We start from the raw sequence: 15,630 nt of genomic DNA, 5'->3' as shown, positions 1-15,630 counted from the left end.
TTATCCCAAGAAGGCAGTAAAAAACCAAATCATTTTCTGTCCCTCAAACTGACCTGCATGTCACAAGCCCCGGGGGCTGCATCTTGGTGGAGAACCCCCACCCTAGCACAAGATTCCCATCTGGAATGGGACTCCAGGCCGGCACTCCTGGATCCCCGTCTCCTCGCGTTCCTGTGCTGCAGAGGATCTCAGTAAGAATTCCTGCTGCAAAGGAGGAAAGAGGATGACGCATGGGTTCCAGCTCCACTGTGCCGGCTCCAGCTGTGCCCCAGCATTCCCCAGCTTCCCAGGAAGCAGTACCTGGAGAAGGAGACCAGCGCCAGGCTGCCCAGGAGCAGCTCCAGGGTGTAGAAGAGGAGGAGGATGGCGCTGAGGATGGCTTCCAGGCGAAGTGCATACGTCTGCAGCAGCAGGTAATAAATTGCCATCACAGCTGCCGGGACAGTGAGGGCCAGCCCGATGGAGAGCGGCAACTTCCGCCGGCACAGGTTGCCCTTGGAGCCTGCAGGGAGACGGAAAACGGTACCGCTGCCATCCCAGCACCTCCTGAGGGGCTTCGGAGCCCAGTGTCCCCTTGCTTGGCCTTACCGAAGAAGATGCGGATGGCTTCGGTGCCGAGGTAGAGGAAGAGCAGGAGCAGGTCCAGCGCCAGGTTGGAGACTGGGTATGGCAGCAGCAGCGCTGCGGACACAGGCACCACTGCCACCTGAGGCCAGCACCCACCCTGGGGCCCAAGGCTGGCACCCATGGGCATCCTGGGCCTCGGGTCCAGCATCCACCCTGGGTCACTGGGGCAGCGCCCAAGGTCCTGCTGGGTCTCGAGGCCGGCACCCCGGGACCAGCACCCACCCTGGACCTCAGGACCTGCACCCGCAGCTACCCTGGGCCACCACCCATGGGCACTCTGGGTCCAGCCAGCACCCACAGGCACCTCAGGGCTGGCACCCGCAGCTGCCTTGCGGCCAGTGCCCTGGACCTGAGGATCTGCACACATGGCTGCCCCAGGGCCAGCCCCCCAGCCCCGGGCCCCGGGGTTTCTCACCCTTGTAGACGAAGACGAAGGCCTCCAGGAAGAAGAAGGTGGCGCTGTACCAGCCGTTGAGGAAGAGCAGCACCTGCAGCGGCGCCGAGGGCCGCGGGCGGCCTGGGGGCGGGGGCGGCCATGAAGGGGAGGACCGGTCCCAGCCCCGTTCCCGGCCCCGCCGCGCCACGCGTCGCTCCCACTCCCGCCTCGCCGCCTCCCCGAGTCGCGGCCCCGCTGCCCCCTCGGTCCCGGCCGCAACGACCCCGCCGCATCCCCGGGCCCACCCCTAGGCGCCATCTTCCGTCTCCATGGTGAAAGCGCCGCCGCCACCTCGCGACTTCCGGTAACACTGGATGGGAAGGCGCCGCTGCCGCTCTCTTCGTCCCTCTCTATGGTTTGGGAGGACTGGGGAGGGCAGCGGTGGGGGCAAGAGCCTAACTGCAGGTTCGAGTCCCGCGGCGGGCTGACAAGGTTGTAGGGAGCCCTGGGATGGTTGAAGCCCCAGTTGTGTGGTCCTCCGGGTTGTGGGAGGCCACAGGTTGTGGGGACTCACAGTTCTGGGGACTTAGGTTATGAGGAGCCTGGTTGTGGGGACCTCTGGGCTATAAGAAACCCTAGTTGTGGGCTCCCACAGGTTGTGGGGAACCACAGGTTATGGGGAGCCCCAGGCTGCAGGTACCTCTATTGTGAGGATCCCCAGGTTACAGCAACCCTCAGGCTGAGGGGACCCCTGGTTGTGGGAACTCTTGGGTTTGGGCGATCCCCAGGTTGTGGGGACCTCTGGATTATGGGAACCTCAGTTGTCGGTAACCCTGGCTTGTGGCATCCCCTGGTTTGTGTGGGGTCCTCTGGTTCAGGGACGCCAGTTGTGAGGGTTCTGGGGACACAGGTTGTGGTGACATCGGTTTTGTGGAGCCCTGGCTGCCCCCGGCTCTTCCCACATCCCTTCTGCTTCCTCAGGCGCAGCAGCATCCCATGCTGCGAGGTGGGAAGTGCCCTGCTTGGCAGCTGCTGAGCTGGGATAAATCCATAAGGATGGGAGCTGGGGGCAAGGGAAGAGCCAGGCTGGTCACAGACACCAGGAAACAGCTAGAAAACCCACTTTATTCCTTCCCTATTTACAAAACCACTTGAGTCCCACCAGGTGCTGGGATGGACGATCCCAACGCACCGCCTACTTCCCAGTGACTCCGTGTGCTGATTCCAGATTCCCTTGGGAGCTCCTCCCAAGGAGCTATCATCCACGGAACTGGGCAAACTCCTTGCGGAGCCAGAGCGAGTCCTGGTAGAAGAGGGGGTCTCCCAGGTGCACCGCTGTCCGCTTGTAGAAGTAGCAGTAGAGCACGGCCACTGCGGAGGGAACGGGATGAGGGGGACCCTCATGCTACTCCTGGCTCCCCTCATGGAGCTGGATTCCAGCTGGGAATGCCGGGAATCATGTGTCCTTACCCAGCCGCTGGAAAACAAAGAGGGTCTGCAGACCTTCGGTCCAGACGAAGCGGCTGGAGTCACGCCAACGCAGGTTCTAGGAGAGACAGGAGATGAGAATGAGCCTGCGGCAATTCCAGAGGCCTGGAATGACAATGCTGGCTCCGGAGCAGCTCCCATCCCAAAGGTTAAGCGGCTCAGGGGATTTAGGCAGCGAGCTGGGCCCTATTTCGGCTTCAGACTCCTGATCCCTGCAAATCCCTGTCAATCCGTGCCCTGGGGGCATCGCGCGGGCATCTGGAGCCTCAGCTCAGAACCCTCAGCCAGAGGCCAATCCCAATGGAATGGGGTGTCCAGGGGCTGGGAATGGCGTAGGAGCTGCTCCTTTGGGAACAGGAGGGAATTCAGTCACAGAGAGAAGGGGAAGGGGATGCCTGGACCCAGCCAGGACACCAACAGCCATCGGTGCCAGTGGGAAAAGGGACTGCTTCAGGCTTGGAGCACTGGCATTTGCCGGGGATTAACCCCAGGAAAAGCAGCAGCTGCTGTCACAGAATTCCACAGGGATTATCCAGCTCCTGTGCCAGCACTGAGCTGGAGCTGCTGGACTTCCTCAGGGAAAGAGGATTTTCCAGCAGGTCATGGTCCTTAGGGAAAAAGAGCTGGGATGGGGGAGCTCCCTGCCAGCCCAATGCCTGCACAGAGGGATTTTCCCTTAGGGAAAAGGGTTGAGATTGGGAAGCTCCCTGCAAGCCTACAGGGAGGAATTTTGCCTTAGGGAATGGGATGGGATGGGGTTGGGATGGGGGAGCTCCCTGCCAGCCTGATGTCTGCAGGGAGGGAATCGCAGGGGGACACCGATCCGGTGGCGGATCACAGCCTTCCTCTCCCAGGAGAAGGATGGGAGGGAGCAGGTAGCTGTGGGAAACAAAGCTCTGCCTCTGCTGCCTTCCCTCAAGAGAATCCAGCAGTCTTACCATAATCCAGACGTGGAAGGAGATGCTAAGCCCCAGGTAGGCCGCCGAGAGCAGGATCGTTCCCTTAAACTTGTGGAAGAGAAGATTCATGAGCCCAGCCTGGAAGATGAAGGTGTTGAAGAACATGAGGAAGATGATGATGACGTTGAAGAGAATGGCAATGTCCTGGGTGCTGTGGGAGGAGAGAAAGAGGGAAAGAGGGAATGAAATCCCAGCTTTCCCGCTCCGCCGCACCATTCACCTCTCCCACTGGCACACACACATGAAGAGGACGAGCTGGACGGCAGGGGCTGTGCGGAGCAGCTCCGAGAAGGAATTGACAAAGAGGTCGTAGAAAAGCAGGAGGAACTGCAGGAACAGCACCAGGCTGTAGTTGCTGGTCTGCAGCATCTTCTTGTCCTGAGATTTGGAGCCCTCAGCTCCAGCAGCCCCAGGAATGGAGCAGCCAGTTCATGGTGGGAGCCAGAGGGGCTCAGTGGCGCCTCTCCCTGCAGTCAGGACCTGGAAAGGGAGCAGTGATTGGGTTTGGGATGAACCCCCTGCACCTCGCAAACCTTCTCCGATGGGAAATCCAAAGCAGGGTGAATCCAAGAGCCAATCCCACCAATTCCAACCCCGGGCTCTCAGGAATGAGCTATCTCCCCACTCTTCCCACCAGGCAGCGGGCTCTGGTTTGGCATTGCCCTCCCACCCTGACCTCAGGAAACAAACAGGAATGAATTTTAGGATAAGGGAGACACGCAATTCCTGGGATCATTATCCAGGCAGGTCCTTGCTACCTCTCTGGCTGGACAAACCCCAAAGTGCTGAGCTGGCCACGCTACGGGCACAGGTTTGGACACGCTGTATTCTCTCCTGCGCCTTTGCCCCACCTCAGCCCCGTGCATCCCGCCTGGAGCAGCTGCTCCGAGAGGGAACGCCACTGCAGTTTGGGAGCTGGGGAGAAGCAGACAGGCAGAGCCAGCGTCTCCCCTGCCAGTAGCTCCTCCAGGAAGGGACGCAGAGGGAGGTAAGGGGAGGCTTGGAGGGATTGGGGGACAGGAAAAGGGGGGATCCCCCGTATCCTGGTCCCCCAATTCTCCCTGTGTCCCTCATGCCCAAGGTTGCCCCCTTATTTCCCTGACCCCCCTGTGCCCCCCTTCCCCACAGGTCCCTGCAAGTCTCTCTGACCCCCCCCATTCACAGAGCCCCCCCCCAATTCTCCATGACGCCCCTCGCCCCAGATTCTCCTAGTTCTCCCTGACCCCTCCCCACACCCTTCCTTCCCATAGCCCCTCCTGACCTCCCTCCCAATTCTCCCTGTCCCCCCCCTTCACACAGATCCTCCCAAGTCTCTCAGACCCACCCCATTCACAAGGGCCCCCTCAATTCTCCCTGATCCCCCCGTGCCCCCCCTTTCCCACAGGTCCCTGTAAGTGTCTCTGACCGCCCATTCACATGGCCTCCCCCCACAAGACGCCCCCCCAGTTCTCCCTAACCCCTCCCCGTGCCCCGCCTTTCAAACATCCTCCGACCCCAACTCCCATGCCCCCCCAGTTCTCCCTGTATCCCCCCTTTACATGGATCCCCCCAATTCTCCCTGTGTCCTCCCTTTCCCACACCCTCCCCAATTCTCCCTGCCCCCCCTCCTTCCCACAGGGCCCTCACACCTCTCTGACCCCTCTATGCCCCTCTTTTCCCACGGGTCCCGCAAATTCTCCCTGACTCCCCTTCCCCCGGGCTTGGCCCCTCGCTGACCCGCGGCCGCCATCACCCGTCCCCAAGGCAACGCCGTAGCCCGCCAGGCGGGGCCAGAAGCGGAAGCGAGCGGTTGGAGTACTCTGCGCGGGCGGGCGGGGGGGGGGGGGGTCCGCTCTAGCCGCCACTCTCGTTGGTCACTGGGGCCCCTTCAGGCGTTGAGCGGGAGACACCATTGAGACGAGCGGGCAGAGCGGCACCGGCCAATATGGAGGCGCCCGGCGGTGCCGAGGCGGGGGAGGCGGAGGAGTCCGACGGGCGGGGGTGAGGGGCGGCCACGGGGAGCCGTGGGGCCGGGACTCGCGTCCTCACCGTCTGGGGGCGCCGTGAGGAAGGCCTTGTGTGCCCGGGACCTGGGAGAGCCGTATTCCCAGGGTCTAGGGGAGCTGTGGGGCCAGATCCCATGCCCACAAGGTTTGGGGGAGCCCCATGTTCTCAGGTTTTAGGTGAGCTGTGGGGCCAGACCCCACTTCCCCAAGGTCAGAGGGAGCTGTGGGGCCGAGCCCCATGTCCCCAGGTTTTAGAGGAGCTGTGGGGCCAGACCCCACGTCCCCAAGGTCAGGGGAGGCCGTGCGGCCAGGCCCTGCATCCTCAGGTTCTGAGTGAGCCGTGGGGCCTGACCCCGCGTCCGCAGTGTCTGGGGGAAAAGACCCCAGGTCCCTGGGCTCTGGGGAAGCTGTGGGGCTGGGCCCTGCGTCCATAGCCACATCCATAGGGCTTTAGGGAGCTATGGGGCTGGGACTTGCGTCCCCAGGATTTAGGGGAGATGTGGGACTGAGTCCCATGTCCTCAGGTTTTAGGGGCACCATGGGGCCAGGCTCCATGTCCATAGGATTTGGGGGAGCCATCGGACCAGGCCCCACGTCCATAGGGTTTTCGGAAGCTGTGGGGCAGAGCCCTGGGGGACCCTTGGGGCCACTTATCACTGTAGAGAGTGTTGCAAAGCCTCAGAGCAAGTGGGTGGCTGAGCTCGTGTCCCTCAGGGAGGTCATGTCCCACCCACCTCGTGCCTCGTAGTCCCGTGGGGCAGCTGATACGCGATGGTGGGGGCACGAGGCTGTCCCCCTCCCTAGAGGAGACAGAAATAGCTATTTCTGGGGCAGATGCAAATCAGCAGGCAAATGAGCACAGCCCCACTCCTGCTCAAGGGCGACTGTGGGGCTGTTTCCAGTGGGTCCCCCCCAAATTCCAGTGGGGCAAGCGGAGGTGCCGGGGGTGCCAGGGTTGGGCAGTACAGTTGTGCCTCTTTGCACCTAGCTGGGGTGAACCCTGTGCTGTGGGTGCTGAGAGGGGGTGGAAAGAGGATTTGTGGGTGTGAGGGAGGAAGGGGGATGGATTGGGAGTTTCTGGGGACAATGTAAGGCACTGGGAGGGGGAAATGCCGGGTTATAGGAGACACCTGGACACTCTGTGGGGCCCAGTGCTGGGGTACTCCCAACGGAGCTGGCGCTGCAGGGGAGTGTTTTGACCCTAGATGGCTTCATCCCTGGCATCCTTTCCCGGCCGGGCAGCAGCTGGGCCAGGGCTGTCCCTCCTCGGGGCGCCTGGTTCCCCTTTCTAGTTCCTCCCTGGAGGTTTCTGCTCAGAGACAACAGCCGGCACCGTCAGAGAAGCTGAGAGCTCTCCTCTTTCTTCCCCAGGCACCGCCATCCCATTGCGGAGATGTTGGATCTGCCTTTCCTACCCTTTTGTGCCTTCCTGGGTGGCTTGGGCTTCATCTGCGTGGCCTTCGTGAGTGCTTGGTGCCAGCATTGGCGCGGCGGCTTCTCCTTGGATGGCAGCATCCAGACATTCAACTGGCACCCGGTGCTGATGGTGACGGGCATGGTGGTGCTGTACGGCGCAGGTGAGTGGGCATGCGGGGTGGCGCAGCAGCGGCACGGCTCTTTTCTAACCCCTCTTATCCAACAGCGGCTCTGGTTTACCGCTTGCCACCGGCATGGAGTGGCCCCAAGCTTCCCTGGAAGGTTCTGCATGGTGCCCTGGCGTTGGCAGCTTTCATCCTGGCTGTTTTGGGGCTGGCGGCTGTCTTTCGCTTCCACAATGAGCAAGGGACGCCCAATATGTACTCGCTGCACAGCTGGCTGGGACTGGCCACCGTCCTGCTCTACTCCTGCCAGGTGGGTGCTGCCCCTAGCTCCAAGTATCCTTGTTTGCCCCCTATCCCTCATCCTCTCCTCCTCTCTTCGCAGTGGCTGGCTGGTTTCAGCGCGTTCCTGCTTCCCTGGGCTCCTGCCTGGCTCCGTGCCCTCTACAAACCCGTCCACGTCTTCTTTGGCTCCATCATCCTTCTGCTTTCTGTGGCTTCGTGCGTGTCGGGCATCAACGAGAAGCTCTTCTTCAGCCTGTAAGCATCACAGCAGGCGCGGGGAGAGGCCTCGCAGGGAAAAAAGGCTCAGAGTTGGGGATTTGAGTGGGTTGTTGGGGCCAGAAGTGACTGGTAGTGAAACTGAGCTCAGGGTGGTGAAGGGAAGTGAGCGATTTCCCCCTCAGGTGTGTGGTTAACCTGCACAGCTCCCTGCTGCTGGGTGGCAACGGGGCTGCGTGGGCTTAGGGGAAGGCTGGGATCAGCCAGGAAAGCTCTTGGCTTCTCTTCTCCCAAGGAAGAATGGGACGATGGACTACAAGCACTTGCCTGCCGAGGCTGTATTTGCCAACACGCTGGGGCTCCTGATCATCCTTTTTGGGGTGCTGGTGGTGGGTGCCCTCGCCAAGCCAAGCTGGAAGCGCCCCGATGCCGATTCCCCCGACTCTTGCCAGGTACCAGCTCCGTACTCGGAGCATGATGGATCGCAGGGTGGCTTTGGGAAGCTGAGCTGGCAGAGCTGCTTCCCACCACCACCTGGCTCACTCCTGCTCTCCCCGCAGCCCCTGCTCACCGCTGAGCGCTGATTCCTGCCGAGGTCTCTCCCTGCCTTCCTGAGGTACCAGCCCTGAGCTCTCCAATGCCATCACTGCTCTGCCGGTCCTGCTCTCTGCGCATTGCTTGCCCTCACCAGATCTCCTGGTCTGCCAGGAACGGGCTCAGTTCCCGTACAGCTGCGGTGAGGACATCTCTCCACCTCTTCTGTGGCCTGGCATTGGCCTCCTGCCTGCTGTGGGATGACGGCAGCTGCAGCGGGATGCTCCTGCCTGCATCCTTGGGCTTCTGCTTGCCAGTTCCTGCTGGGTCAAGCTGGCCTCTCATGCCTGGACCTTGATTTATGACCACGTGGCTGCTCTCCAGCCCTCTCTGACCCCACAGTGCCATCATACACCTCGATGCACGCCGAACTGGCTGCTCTCCAGCCCTCTGACCCCACAGTGCCATCCTAGACCTTGGTCCGTGCCGAACTAGCTGCTCTCTGACCATTCCTCAGTGGAGCATTCAGAGCCTCATCAAGTCAGAAGCCACTGGAGCAGCATCCATGTGCCTGTCAGCACTGCCAATCCTGGGACCATCTCCTGTGCCAGATATTCCAGGATGGAAGAGACCCTCAGGCCATGCCTTTCCCTCAGGACCAACTGAGCAGCCTTCATGGACATGTAATAAACTGCTGGCTCCTGCAGCGTTCCCACACTTGCATCCCTGGGGACAAGGGAAACCTGAGAAGCTGGGATAGAACAGGTGGGTGCCCAGGGAGTGAATCCCGGTGCCCTGCTTGTCCTCGCTGCCTCCTACTTTCCCTTCTGCTGCTGGTAGGCAGGGCTTCCCTGGCACCTGGGCTCATTCTGGTTGTTTCCCCTGCTCATTCCAGGTCCTTTCCCATTTTTGGAGCCACTCCATGTGACCAGGTGGGCTCTGCCAACAGTTCTTCCTTGTCCTTTGCCCACAGCCTCCTCCAGGCCATGTGCCTAGGGCCATGTGAGCCCTGGGAGGGCTTGTGGCCAGCGCAGTGGCTTCCTTCCTCCCGGGCGCTCTCGCACAGGAACCCTGCCTCTGTCCCCTTTCATGTCGGAATGTTCTGGAGGAGCTGGCTGTGTCCCTGCCAGCCCCAATCCCCAATTTCCCATCCCTGACACAGGGATGGATGCTCTGGGCCAGGCTGTGGGGACCAAAAAGGTTTAATGGGATCAACACAAAGGTTTACTGGGAGAAATGGGGTGTGCTGACACGTCCTCGTCCTGAGGATGTCCACCCTGAAGAGGTGGCACAGGGCTGAGAATGCTTCAGCTCTGCAGCCCTTCCAGCACAGCTCGCAGCACGGCTGCCACAGCCACCGCGCCGGGATCTGGCTGCCGCAGCTCGGCTGAGCTGATGTAGCTGGCCCTGCCCGCCCCAGCTTCCATGTGCCTCGTGGCCTCCGCTGCGGCCTCTGCGCTCTGCCAGGGAAAACAGGGGGTGTAAGGGATGCAGCTGGGGCAGCCAGCATGCATGTGGGACAGCTGGTGCATCCGTGGGGCAGCCGGCACACATATAGGGTGATCAGCACACATGTAGGGCAGCCGGCACATCTGTGGGGCAGCCCAGTGCAGCGATTCCCACCCTATCTCCAGTGTCCATACCTGCACAGCGGCACTGAGCACCGGCAGCAGCTCTGCACTGGGGCTGCGCAGGGCAGCCAGAGCCTGCGCCGCAGCACACATGGAATCCAGCTGGGAGACACCAGGAATGGGGCTGAGCACCAGAGCTGCAGCAGCCCCCGGAGCTTGTGGTCAGTGGGGCAGCTCTGCCCCACATCCCTCAGAATGCCGGCACTCACCATCGTCCTGTCCCCCGGCGCGGCTCCACCATACCTGCATGGGATGCAGGGGGTTGCCAGGGTCCCGCACCGGGATTTGGGATCATGGGGGTCCAGCGGCACTCACCGCCCCATGGCTTCGGTGCCGGCGTCCATGGCGTCAGCCCACGCGGGGAGGTCATTGCGGCCAAGCAGGGCCCGAGCGGCTGCCGTCAGGAACAGCCCGTAGAGCTGTGGCACAGCCAGGGTCCCACACTCAGCCCCACATCCTCTCTGCTCGCCCCACAGCCCCTCTGCTTGCCCCACACTCACCACGCCGGAGGAGCCCCCCATCTTCTCCAGCAGGAGATCAGCCAGGGCTGAGAGGAGCTGAGCCGGGGCTGCTGGCAGGGGCTCAGAGCGCACCCACTCCTGGATCGCTGCAGGGACGGAGGCGAGAAGAGGCTGGGGCGCTGCCCTTGGCTGCCCCACAGGGCCCTGGGGACCTCCCTCAGCCCTGGGGTCAGCTGGGGACTCCTAAATGTCCCAGGGACACCTGGGGATTCCCGTCCCTTGGGGACAAGCAGGGATTTCCACAAATCGCCCCATGCTGCTGGGAGCAGAGGCATTTCAGGGCTGGGGCTGCCAGGGTGGAACAGCTGAGGGGGACCCTGTCCCCAAGGAAGGGACGGCTGGGAGGGACCCTGTCTCCGAGGAAGGGATGGCTGGGAGGAATTCTGTCTCCCAGGAGGGGATGGTTTAGGTGGAGCCTGTTCCCCAGGAAGGGACAGCTGGAGGGAGACCCTGTCCCCTAGGAAGGGATAATGGGGGGCGGATCCTGTCCCCAGGAAGCTATGGCCTGCGGGGGGTCCTCCTGTCCCCCAGGAAGGGGCAGCTTGGGGGCAGATCCTGCTCCTCATGTTGAGAGCAGAGCTGAGGGTTCCCCACTTCCCACAGAGGGAGGTCCCAGAGAAGACCCCGCCCCTGGGAGGGCCTGGTGGGGTGCCCCCTCACCACAAATCCCTGTCTGCTCCGCCCCAGCACCCACCTCGGGCAGCCCGAGCGTGCGTGTGGCCACAGTCACCATCACCGGCCGCACGGTCCAGCTCATTGAGCTTCTCCTGCATCTCGAGCAAGGTGCTGCAAACCCGCTCCAGGACCAGCTGCACCCGTGCTGCGCTGGGCCCTGCAGGGAAGAGATGTCATCCCTGTCCATCCCTGTGAGGGAGGGGGAAACTGAGGCACGAGGCAGTGATGTCCTTGGGGACTCCAGCTCCCCAGGGGGGCCCATACCCGTGCTGGTCTCCTGCTGTGTGGTCCTTGGTCCCTCTTTTGGTGCTGGTATCTCCTGCCTCTTGCTCGCTGCAGGCGCCGCAGGGAGGTTGGGCCAAGCCATGGCCGTGGTTTTGGCATCTGGAGGAGCCAGAGGTGAGAGAAAGGCGAGTCATGGCTTCCAAGACTCCACTGAATCTTTGTCAGTGTGTCCAGGACACCTTGGGACACCTCGCCATCCCATCACCCAACAGCTGTGGACGTCCGTGTCCCCATCCCATGCCACATTCTGGCCATCCGGCACTCACCAAGCAGCCCCACGAGTTCCTCATCCACCAGCATGAGGGTGAGGGAGACCCCAGCCATCTCCAGCGCCGTCATGAAGGAGCCCACCAAGACCCGGGCGATGTGGACACCTCGGCTCTCTGCGGGCAAGGTGGGGGAGGTCCGGGAGTGAGGACGGGGCTAGACGAAGGGTCTCCAGGCGCACAAGGGACAGAGGCAGGAAATAGAACCCCAAAATCCCCCCCTACACTCACCCAAGCGGCGCACGGCCGCGCCGGCCACGATGCCCAGCTCCAGGCAGGACAACCCTCCCAGGTTGTTCACCACCAGTACCACGGAGGCTCCTGGAGGGAAGGGGCAGGATGAGACCCCCACACAAGGGTTTGGGGAGTGGCGGAGGGTGAGGGGGCTCACCGGAGCTCACGGGGAGGCAGGAGACGTTGGAGGGGTCCGTCATGTGTGCCAGCATTGTCTCTACTGCCTCGTCCGCTGGCAGCAGCTGGGGGGGACAGGGCAGCCGTGATGGTGGAGCCGGGCAGTTTGGGGAGCAAGGATAGAGGTTGGAGCACTCACCTTCATCCTGTGCACGCCTGCCTCACCATGGATCCCTGCGGAGAGGAGGAGGCATCACCCCACGCCACGGGCACCTCCTGCACCGGGCAAGGGCTGCGCTGGGGGGACAAGGGACACTGAGCCCCCAGTGGGGAGATACAAGGGGGCAGCTCCTCACCCAGCCCCAGCTCCATCTCATCGTCAGCCAGCTGGAAGGTGGGCTTGGATCCTGGAACGCTGCAGGGTGACAGGCTGAGACCCAGGGTACCTGCAAGGGGAGGGGAGACCGGGTTAAGGTGGGCAGTTTGGCGGGGTGGTGTCACAGGAGGGGATCTGATTTCATGGAATCATGGAATGGGTTGGAAGGGACTTCAAAGCCCAGCCAGTTCCACCCCCTGCCAGGGGCAAGGACACCTCCCACTGGATCAGGGGCTCCAAGACCCATCCAACCTGGCCTTCAACACCTCCAGGGATGGGGCAGCCAACACTGCTCTGGGCAACCTGGGACAGGGCCTCCCCACCCTCACAGCAAAACATTTCTCCCCAAGATCTCATCTCAATCTCACCCCTTCCAGTTCCAAACCCTTTCCCTCATCCTGTCCGTGCACTCCCTGATCCAGAGCCCCTCCCCAGCTTTCCTGGAGCCCCTTTCAGTCCTGGAAACTGCTCTAATGTCTCCCCTCAGCCTTCTCTTCTCCAGGCTCAACAACCCAAACTCTCCCAGGCTGGCCTTGGGCAGGAGGTGCTCCAGCCCTCGCATCATCTCCGTGGCCTCCTCTGCACTCGCTCCAACAGCTCCATGTCCTCCCTGTGCTGAGACTCTAGAACTGGACGCAGGGCTCCAGGTGGGTCTCACAGAGTGGAGCAGAGGGTCAGAATCCCCTCCCTCCCTGCTGGTCCCACTGCTCTGGATGCAGCCCACGACACGGGTGGTTTCTGGGTTGTGAGCACACGTTGCCAGCTCCTGTTGAGCTTCTCCCCCAGGTACCCTGAGGACTTTCTCCTCAGGGCTGCTCCCAATCCATTCTCCACTCAACCTGGATCTGTGCTTGGGTTTGCCCCGACCCAGGTGCAGGACCCTGCGCTTGCCCTGGGGCTGTGAACTGCCAGAAGGGATGGGGAGGAGAGGGGACATGACACAACGTTGTCCCCGGGAGCACCAATACCCATGCACCCACCCATGGCTTTGATGACTGCTGACACCTTCTTCACGATCTCATCCAAGCTTGCTCCCTTCTCAGCCAGAGCCCCAGCGACCTGCAAAGACATCAATGGGTGAGGGACCTCCAGATCCCATCTCTCCAAAATCTCTGTTCCCCCAAATCCCTCCACCCCTGCAGGTCCTGGACATGTTTTGGACCTTATGGACGAGGATGGTGCCACACAACCCGCGCCGCCCAGCTTTCTTTGGCGCAGTGAAGGCGCTGTCATCCCCCACCACCACCATCTGCACGTCGGCCCCCTCTGCCCGTGCCCGCTCCAACGCCAGCCCGAAGTTGAGGCGATCTCCAGTGTAATTCTTCACAATGAGGAGCGTCCCAGCTGTGGGGGGACAGAAAGATTGGTGGGGAATGAAGCCATGGAGGAAAGGGACGCCCCAATCCACACACCACCGTGTCACCCTACCTGCGCCAGCCTCTGTCACTGCTCGGATGGCCGCCAAGATGCTGCCCACGGCTGGAGAGGTGAAGACGGCACCGGCCACCACACCGGTCAGCATCCCCTTCCCGATGTACCCTGAGGAACAGGATGGGGTGCTCGAGGCTGTGCTGGGAGCAGCTGCCTCAAGAGGTCATGGAATCATAGAATCATGGAACGGTTTCAGTTTAAAGCGACCTTAAAGCTCATCCAGCTTCACCTTCTTGTCACAGAATGGTTTGGGTTGGAAGAGACCTCAAAGCTCATCCAGTTTCAACCATGGAACATCCAGTGTCCCATGGGCAGGGACACCTCCCACTGGATCAGGGGCTCCAAGCCCCATCCAACCTGGCCTTCAACACCTCCAGGAATGGGGCAGCCACCACTGCTCTGGGCAACCTGGGCCAGGGCCTCCCCACCTTCACAGCAAAATACTTCTCCCCAAGATCTCATCTCAGTCTCCCGTACTTCAGCTCCAAACCCTTCCCCTCATCCTGTCCCTGCACTCCCTGATCAAGAGCCCCTCCCCAGCTTTCCTGGAACCCCTTTCAGTCCTGGAAGCTGCTCTAAGGTCTCCACGCAGCCTTCTCTTCTCCAGGCTGAACAACCCCAACTCTTCCAGCTGGCCTCAGATGGGAGGTGCTCCAGCCCTCGCATCATCTCTGTGGCCTCCTCTGCACTAGCTCCAACAGCTCCATGTCCTCCTGTGGAGGTGGGGTCTCACCTGCATGCGCTGGCTCGTGGCCGGAGCCCCCTCCGGAAAGCAAAGCCACTCGGCCCTTGATGGCCACCAGATCAGCACGCAGGACCACCCGGTGGCCCTGCAGGAGCCGGAGGTTGGCGTTGCAGGCCACCAGCCCCGCCAGAGCATCATCAGCGCAGCCCGTCACCGAGTTCACCAGCTTCTTGGGGACCTAGCAGCACAGACAGGTGGTGGTGGGAGGGCACAGGGTTGGGGGGGATCTGGGGAGGTCCTCACCGCCCTGGGCTCACCTCCATGCAGCCGGTGTGGTGGAGATGGTGGAGGATCCCACAAAGCCTTCAGCTCTGAGGCCAAATTCTGCTGGGAGGTGGCAAGGGCAAGGTCCACACAGGTGGCCTGGCCCGGCACGGGGACGGCAGGAGGGGGACGGGGCAGGAAGTAGGGTGTCTGGGGTGTGGGGAGCTGGGCTCAGGGTTGGCCCAAACGGGAACCACCTTCTGGGGTGGGAGAACCCCCCAGCAGGGATCCCCTCTTTGGGGAGACCCCCCTTTTGGGGTGGGGGGAGCAGGGTGGGTGCACCCTCACCATCTGGAACTCCTTTTTGGAGAGGGGAGACCCCTTTGGGGGTGACGGGGGTCTCGGTTGGGTGCAACCCTCCAGGGACCCCCTTTTTTTGGGGAGAATCGCCTTTTGCTGTGAGAAGGGGGACCAGGGTCAGACCCCATTTTGAGGTCGGGGGAAGACCAGGGTGAGTGCATCCCCAAGCAGGGAACCCTTTGGGGAGACCCCCCCCCCCCACTTTTTGGGTGGGGGACAATTTCCTTTTAGGGTGGGAGGACCACTACGGGTACACTCCCTCATCAGGGACCACTTTTTGGGATGGGGTAGTCCCCTTTTGGGGGGGAGAGGGGAACCAGGATGGGTGCCCCCCCCCCATCAGGACCCCCCTTTTGGGGGTTGGGGGTGACAGACGTGGATGCACCCCAAGTAGGGACCCTATTTTCAGGGGGAAACTCATTTTGGGGTAGAGGGGACTGGGGTGGATGCCTCCTCCCAGCAGGGACCCCTTTTTGGGGGAGAGGGATCCTCCCCCCCCTCCCTGTGGCGGATTCCCCAGGGTGGGGGGGACGAGGGTTTGCACCCTCAATCGGAATGGGCCCCTCTTTTTCCCCCCATCAGGGCCCACCCCCAGCATCTCCCCCATCCCCACCTCGCGCCTTGTCTGCTCCCAGCGATTCTCCAAGCTGCCTTAGAGCGGTCCTCCAAGCTGCCTAGAGAGGCCTCGTGCGGCCACTTCCGGTGACGTCAGTGCGGGCGGGCGGAAGGAAGGTGCGGTGGCGGCGGCGGGCGGTGAGGCCGCGCTCCCCGTGCGCG

General features: G+C 62.2%; 4 protein-coding genes across 8 annotated transcripts; 1 reads left to right on the top strand and 3 right to left on the bottom strand.

Annotated features, from left to right (window-relative positions):
- Positions 1–68: 68 nt before the first annotated feature.
- TMEM216 (transmembrane protein 216) lies at positions 69–1,407 on the bottom strand. Of its 2 annotated transcripts, none has more exons than XM_054067954.1 (5): positions 1,309–1,407; positions 1,043–1,144; positions 589–681; positions 301–502; positions 69–201 (listed from the first exon to the last, which is right to left on the bottom strand). In XM_054067954.1, the coding sequence occupies exons 1-5, from the start codon at positions 1,319–1,321 to the stop codon at positions 189–191; spliced, it is 423 nt and encodes a 140-aa protein (XP_053923929.1). In that variant the 5' UTR covers positions 1,322–1,407; the 3' UTR covers positions 69–188. The 2 variants fall into 2 exon arrangements, with proteins under 2 accessions (XP_053923929.1, XP_053923928.1); XM_054067953.1 differs by having other exon boundaries at positions 69–204; positions 1,309–1,406.
- Positions 1,408–2,114: 707 nt separating this feature from the next.
- Positions 2,115–5,259, bottom strand: TMEM138 (transmembrane protein 138). 2 transcript variants are annotated; one of them, XM_054067512.1, is made up of 5 exons: positions 5,167–5,259; positions 3,692–3,930; positions 3,430–3,601; positions 2,474–2,549; positions 2,115–2,374 (listed from the first exon to the last, which is right to left on the bottom strand). In XM_054067512.1, exons 2-5 carry the CDS (start codon positions 3,817–3,819, stop codon positions 2,262–2,264), a joined length of 489 nt encoding a protein of 162 aa, XP_053923487.1. In that variant the 5' UTR covers positions 3,820–3,930; positions 5,167–5,259; the 3' UTR covers positions 2,115–2,261. The 2 variants fall into 2 exon arrangements, with proteins under 2 accessions (XP_053923487.1, XP_009565040.1); XM_009566745.2 differs by lacking the exon at positions 5,167–5,259 and having other exon boundaries at positions 3,692–4,313.
- LOC104064411 (lysosomal membrane ascorbate-dependent ferrireductase CYB561A3) lies at positions 4,323–9,018 on the top strand. 3 transcript variants are annotated; one of them, XM_054067511.1, is made up of 6 exons: positions 4,323–4,438; positions 6,807–7,012; positions 7,078–7,286; positions 7,359–7,513; positions 7,770–7,926; positions 8,035–9,009. In XM_054067511.1, exons 2-6 carry the CDS (start codon positions 6,829–6,831, stop codon positions 8,056–8,058), a joined length of 729 nt encoding a protein of 242 aa, XP_053923486.1. In that variant the 5' UTR covers positions 4,323–4,438; positions 6,807–6,828; the 3' UTR covers positions 8,059–9,009. The 3 variants fall into 3 exon arrangements, 2 of the variants coding, with proteins under 2 accessions (XP_053923486.1, XP_053923485.1); XR_008449990.1 differs by lacking the exon at positions 4,323–4,438 and adding an exon at positions 5,287–5,430 and having other exon boundaries at positions 7,774–7,926; positions 8,035–9,018; XM_054067510.1 differs by lacking the exon at positions 4,323–4,438 and adding an exon at positions 5,287–5,430 and having other exon boundaries at positions 8,035–9,010.
- Positions 9,019–9,169: 151 nt separating this feature from the next.
- TKFC (triokinase and FMN cyclase) lies at positions 9,170–15,597 on the bottom strand. Its single transcript, XM_054067513.1, has 18 exons — positions 15,467–15,597; positions 14,547–14,613; positions 14,278–14,467; positions 13,542–13,652; positions 13,276–13,457; positions 13,094–13,172; positions 12,094–12,183; positions 11,937–11,971; positions 11,778–11,862; positions 11,618–11,707; positions 11,387–11,503; positions 11,100–11,219; positions 10,855–10,992; positions 10,140–10,246; positions 9,955–10,058; positions 9,849–9,882; positions 9,652–9,741; positions 9,170–9,468 (listed from the first exon to the last, which is right to left on the bottom strand). The coding sequence occupies exons 2-18, from the start codon at positions 14,550–14,552 to the stop codon at positions 9,316–9,318; spliced, it is 1,731 nt and encodes a 576-aa protein (XP_053923488.1). The 5' UTR covers positions 14,553–14,613; positions 15,467–15,597; the 3' UTR covers positions 9,170–9,315.
- Between the last annotated feature and the right edge of the window lie 33 nt (positions 15,598–15,630).

Source organism: Cuculus canorus, chromosome 5, assembly GCF_017976375.1.
Source record: "Cuculus canorus isolate bCucCan1 chromosome 5, bCucCan1.pri, whole genome shotgun sequence".
NCBI classification, from domain to species: Eukaryota; Metazoa; Chordata; class Aves; order Cuculiformes; family Cuculidae; genus Cuculus; species Cuculus canorus.
Note: the sequence above shows the minus strand (reverse complement) of the source record. Positions and strands in the feature narration are given on the sequence as shown.

Excerpts from the sequence above, each read along its gene's own strand:
- TMEM216 (XM_054067953.1), bottom strand. Across the intron at positions 682-1,042 it reads CTTCGTCTTCGTCTACAAGG|CGCTGCTGCTGCCATACCCA; the intron begins GTGAGAAACCCC and ends CTGTGTCCGCAG. Across the intron at positions 503-588 it reads AGCCATCCGCATCTTCTTCG|GCTCCAAGGGCAACCTGTGC; the intron begins GTAAGGCCAAGC and ends GTCTCCCTGCAG.
- TMEM138 (XM_054067512.1), bottom strand. The coding sequence starts at position 3,819 with ATGCTGCAGACCAGCAACTACAGCCTGGTGCTGTTCCTGCAGTTCCTC. Across the intron at positions 2,550-3,429 it reads CCTTCCACGTCTGGATTATG|AACCTGCGTTGGCGTGACTC; the intron begins GTAAGACTGCTG and ends TGTCTCTCCTAG. Across the intron at positions 2,375-2,473 it reads CTTTGTTTTCCAGCGGCTGG|TGGCCGTGCTCTACTGCTAC; the intron begins GTAAGGACACAT and ends TTCCCTCCGCAG.
- LOC104064411 (XM_054067510.1), top strand. The coding sequence starts at position 5,375 with ATGGAGGCGCCCGGCGGTGCCGAGGCGGGGGAGGCGGAGGAGTCCGAC. Across the intron at positions 5,431-6,806 it reads GAGGAGTCCGACGGGCGGGG|GCACCGCCATCCCATTGCGG; the intron begins GTGAGGGGCGGC and ends TTTCTTCCCCAG. Across the intron at positions 7,287-7,358 it reads TCCTGCTCTACTCCTGCCAG|TGGCTGGCTGGTTTCAGCGC; the intron begins GTGGGTGCTGCC and ends CTCTCTTCGCAG.
- TKFC (XM_054067513.1), bottom strand. Across the intron at positions 11,972-12,093 it reads TGAGATGGAGCTGGGGCTGG|GGATCCATGGTGAGGCAGGC; the intron begins GTGAGGAGCTGC and ends TCCTCTCCGCAG. Across the intron at positions 11,504-11,617 it reads CGCGGCCGTGCGCCGCTTGG|AGAGCCGAGGTGTCCACATC; the intron begins GTGAGTGTAGGG and ends CCTTGCCCGCAG.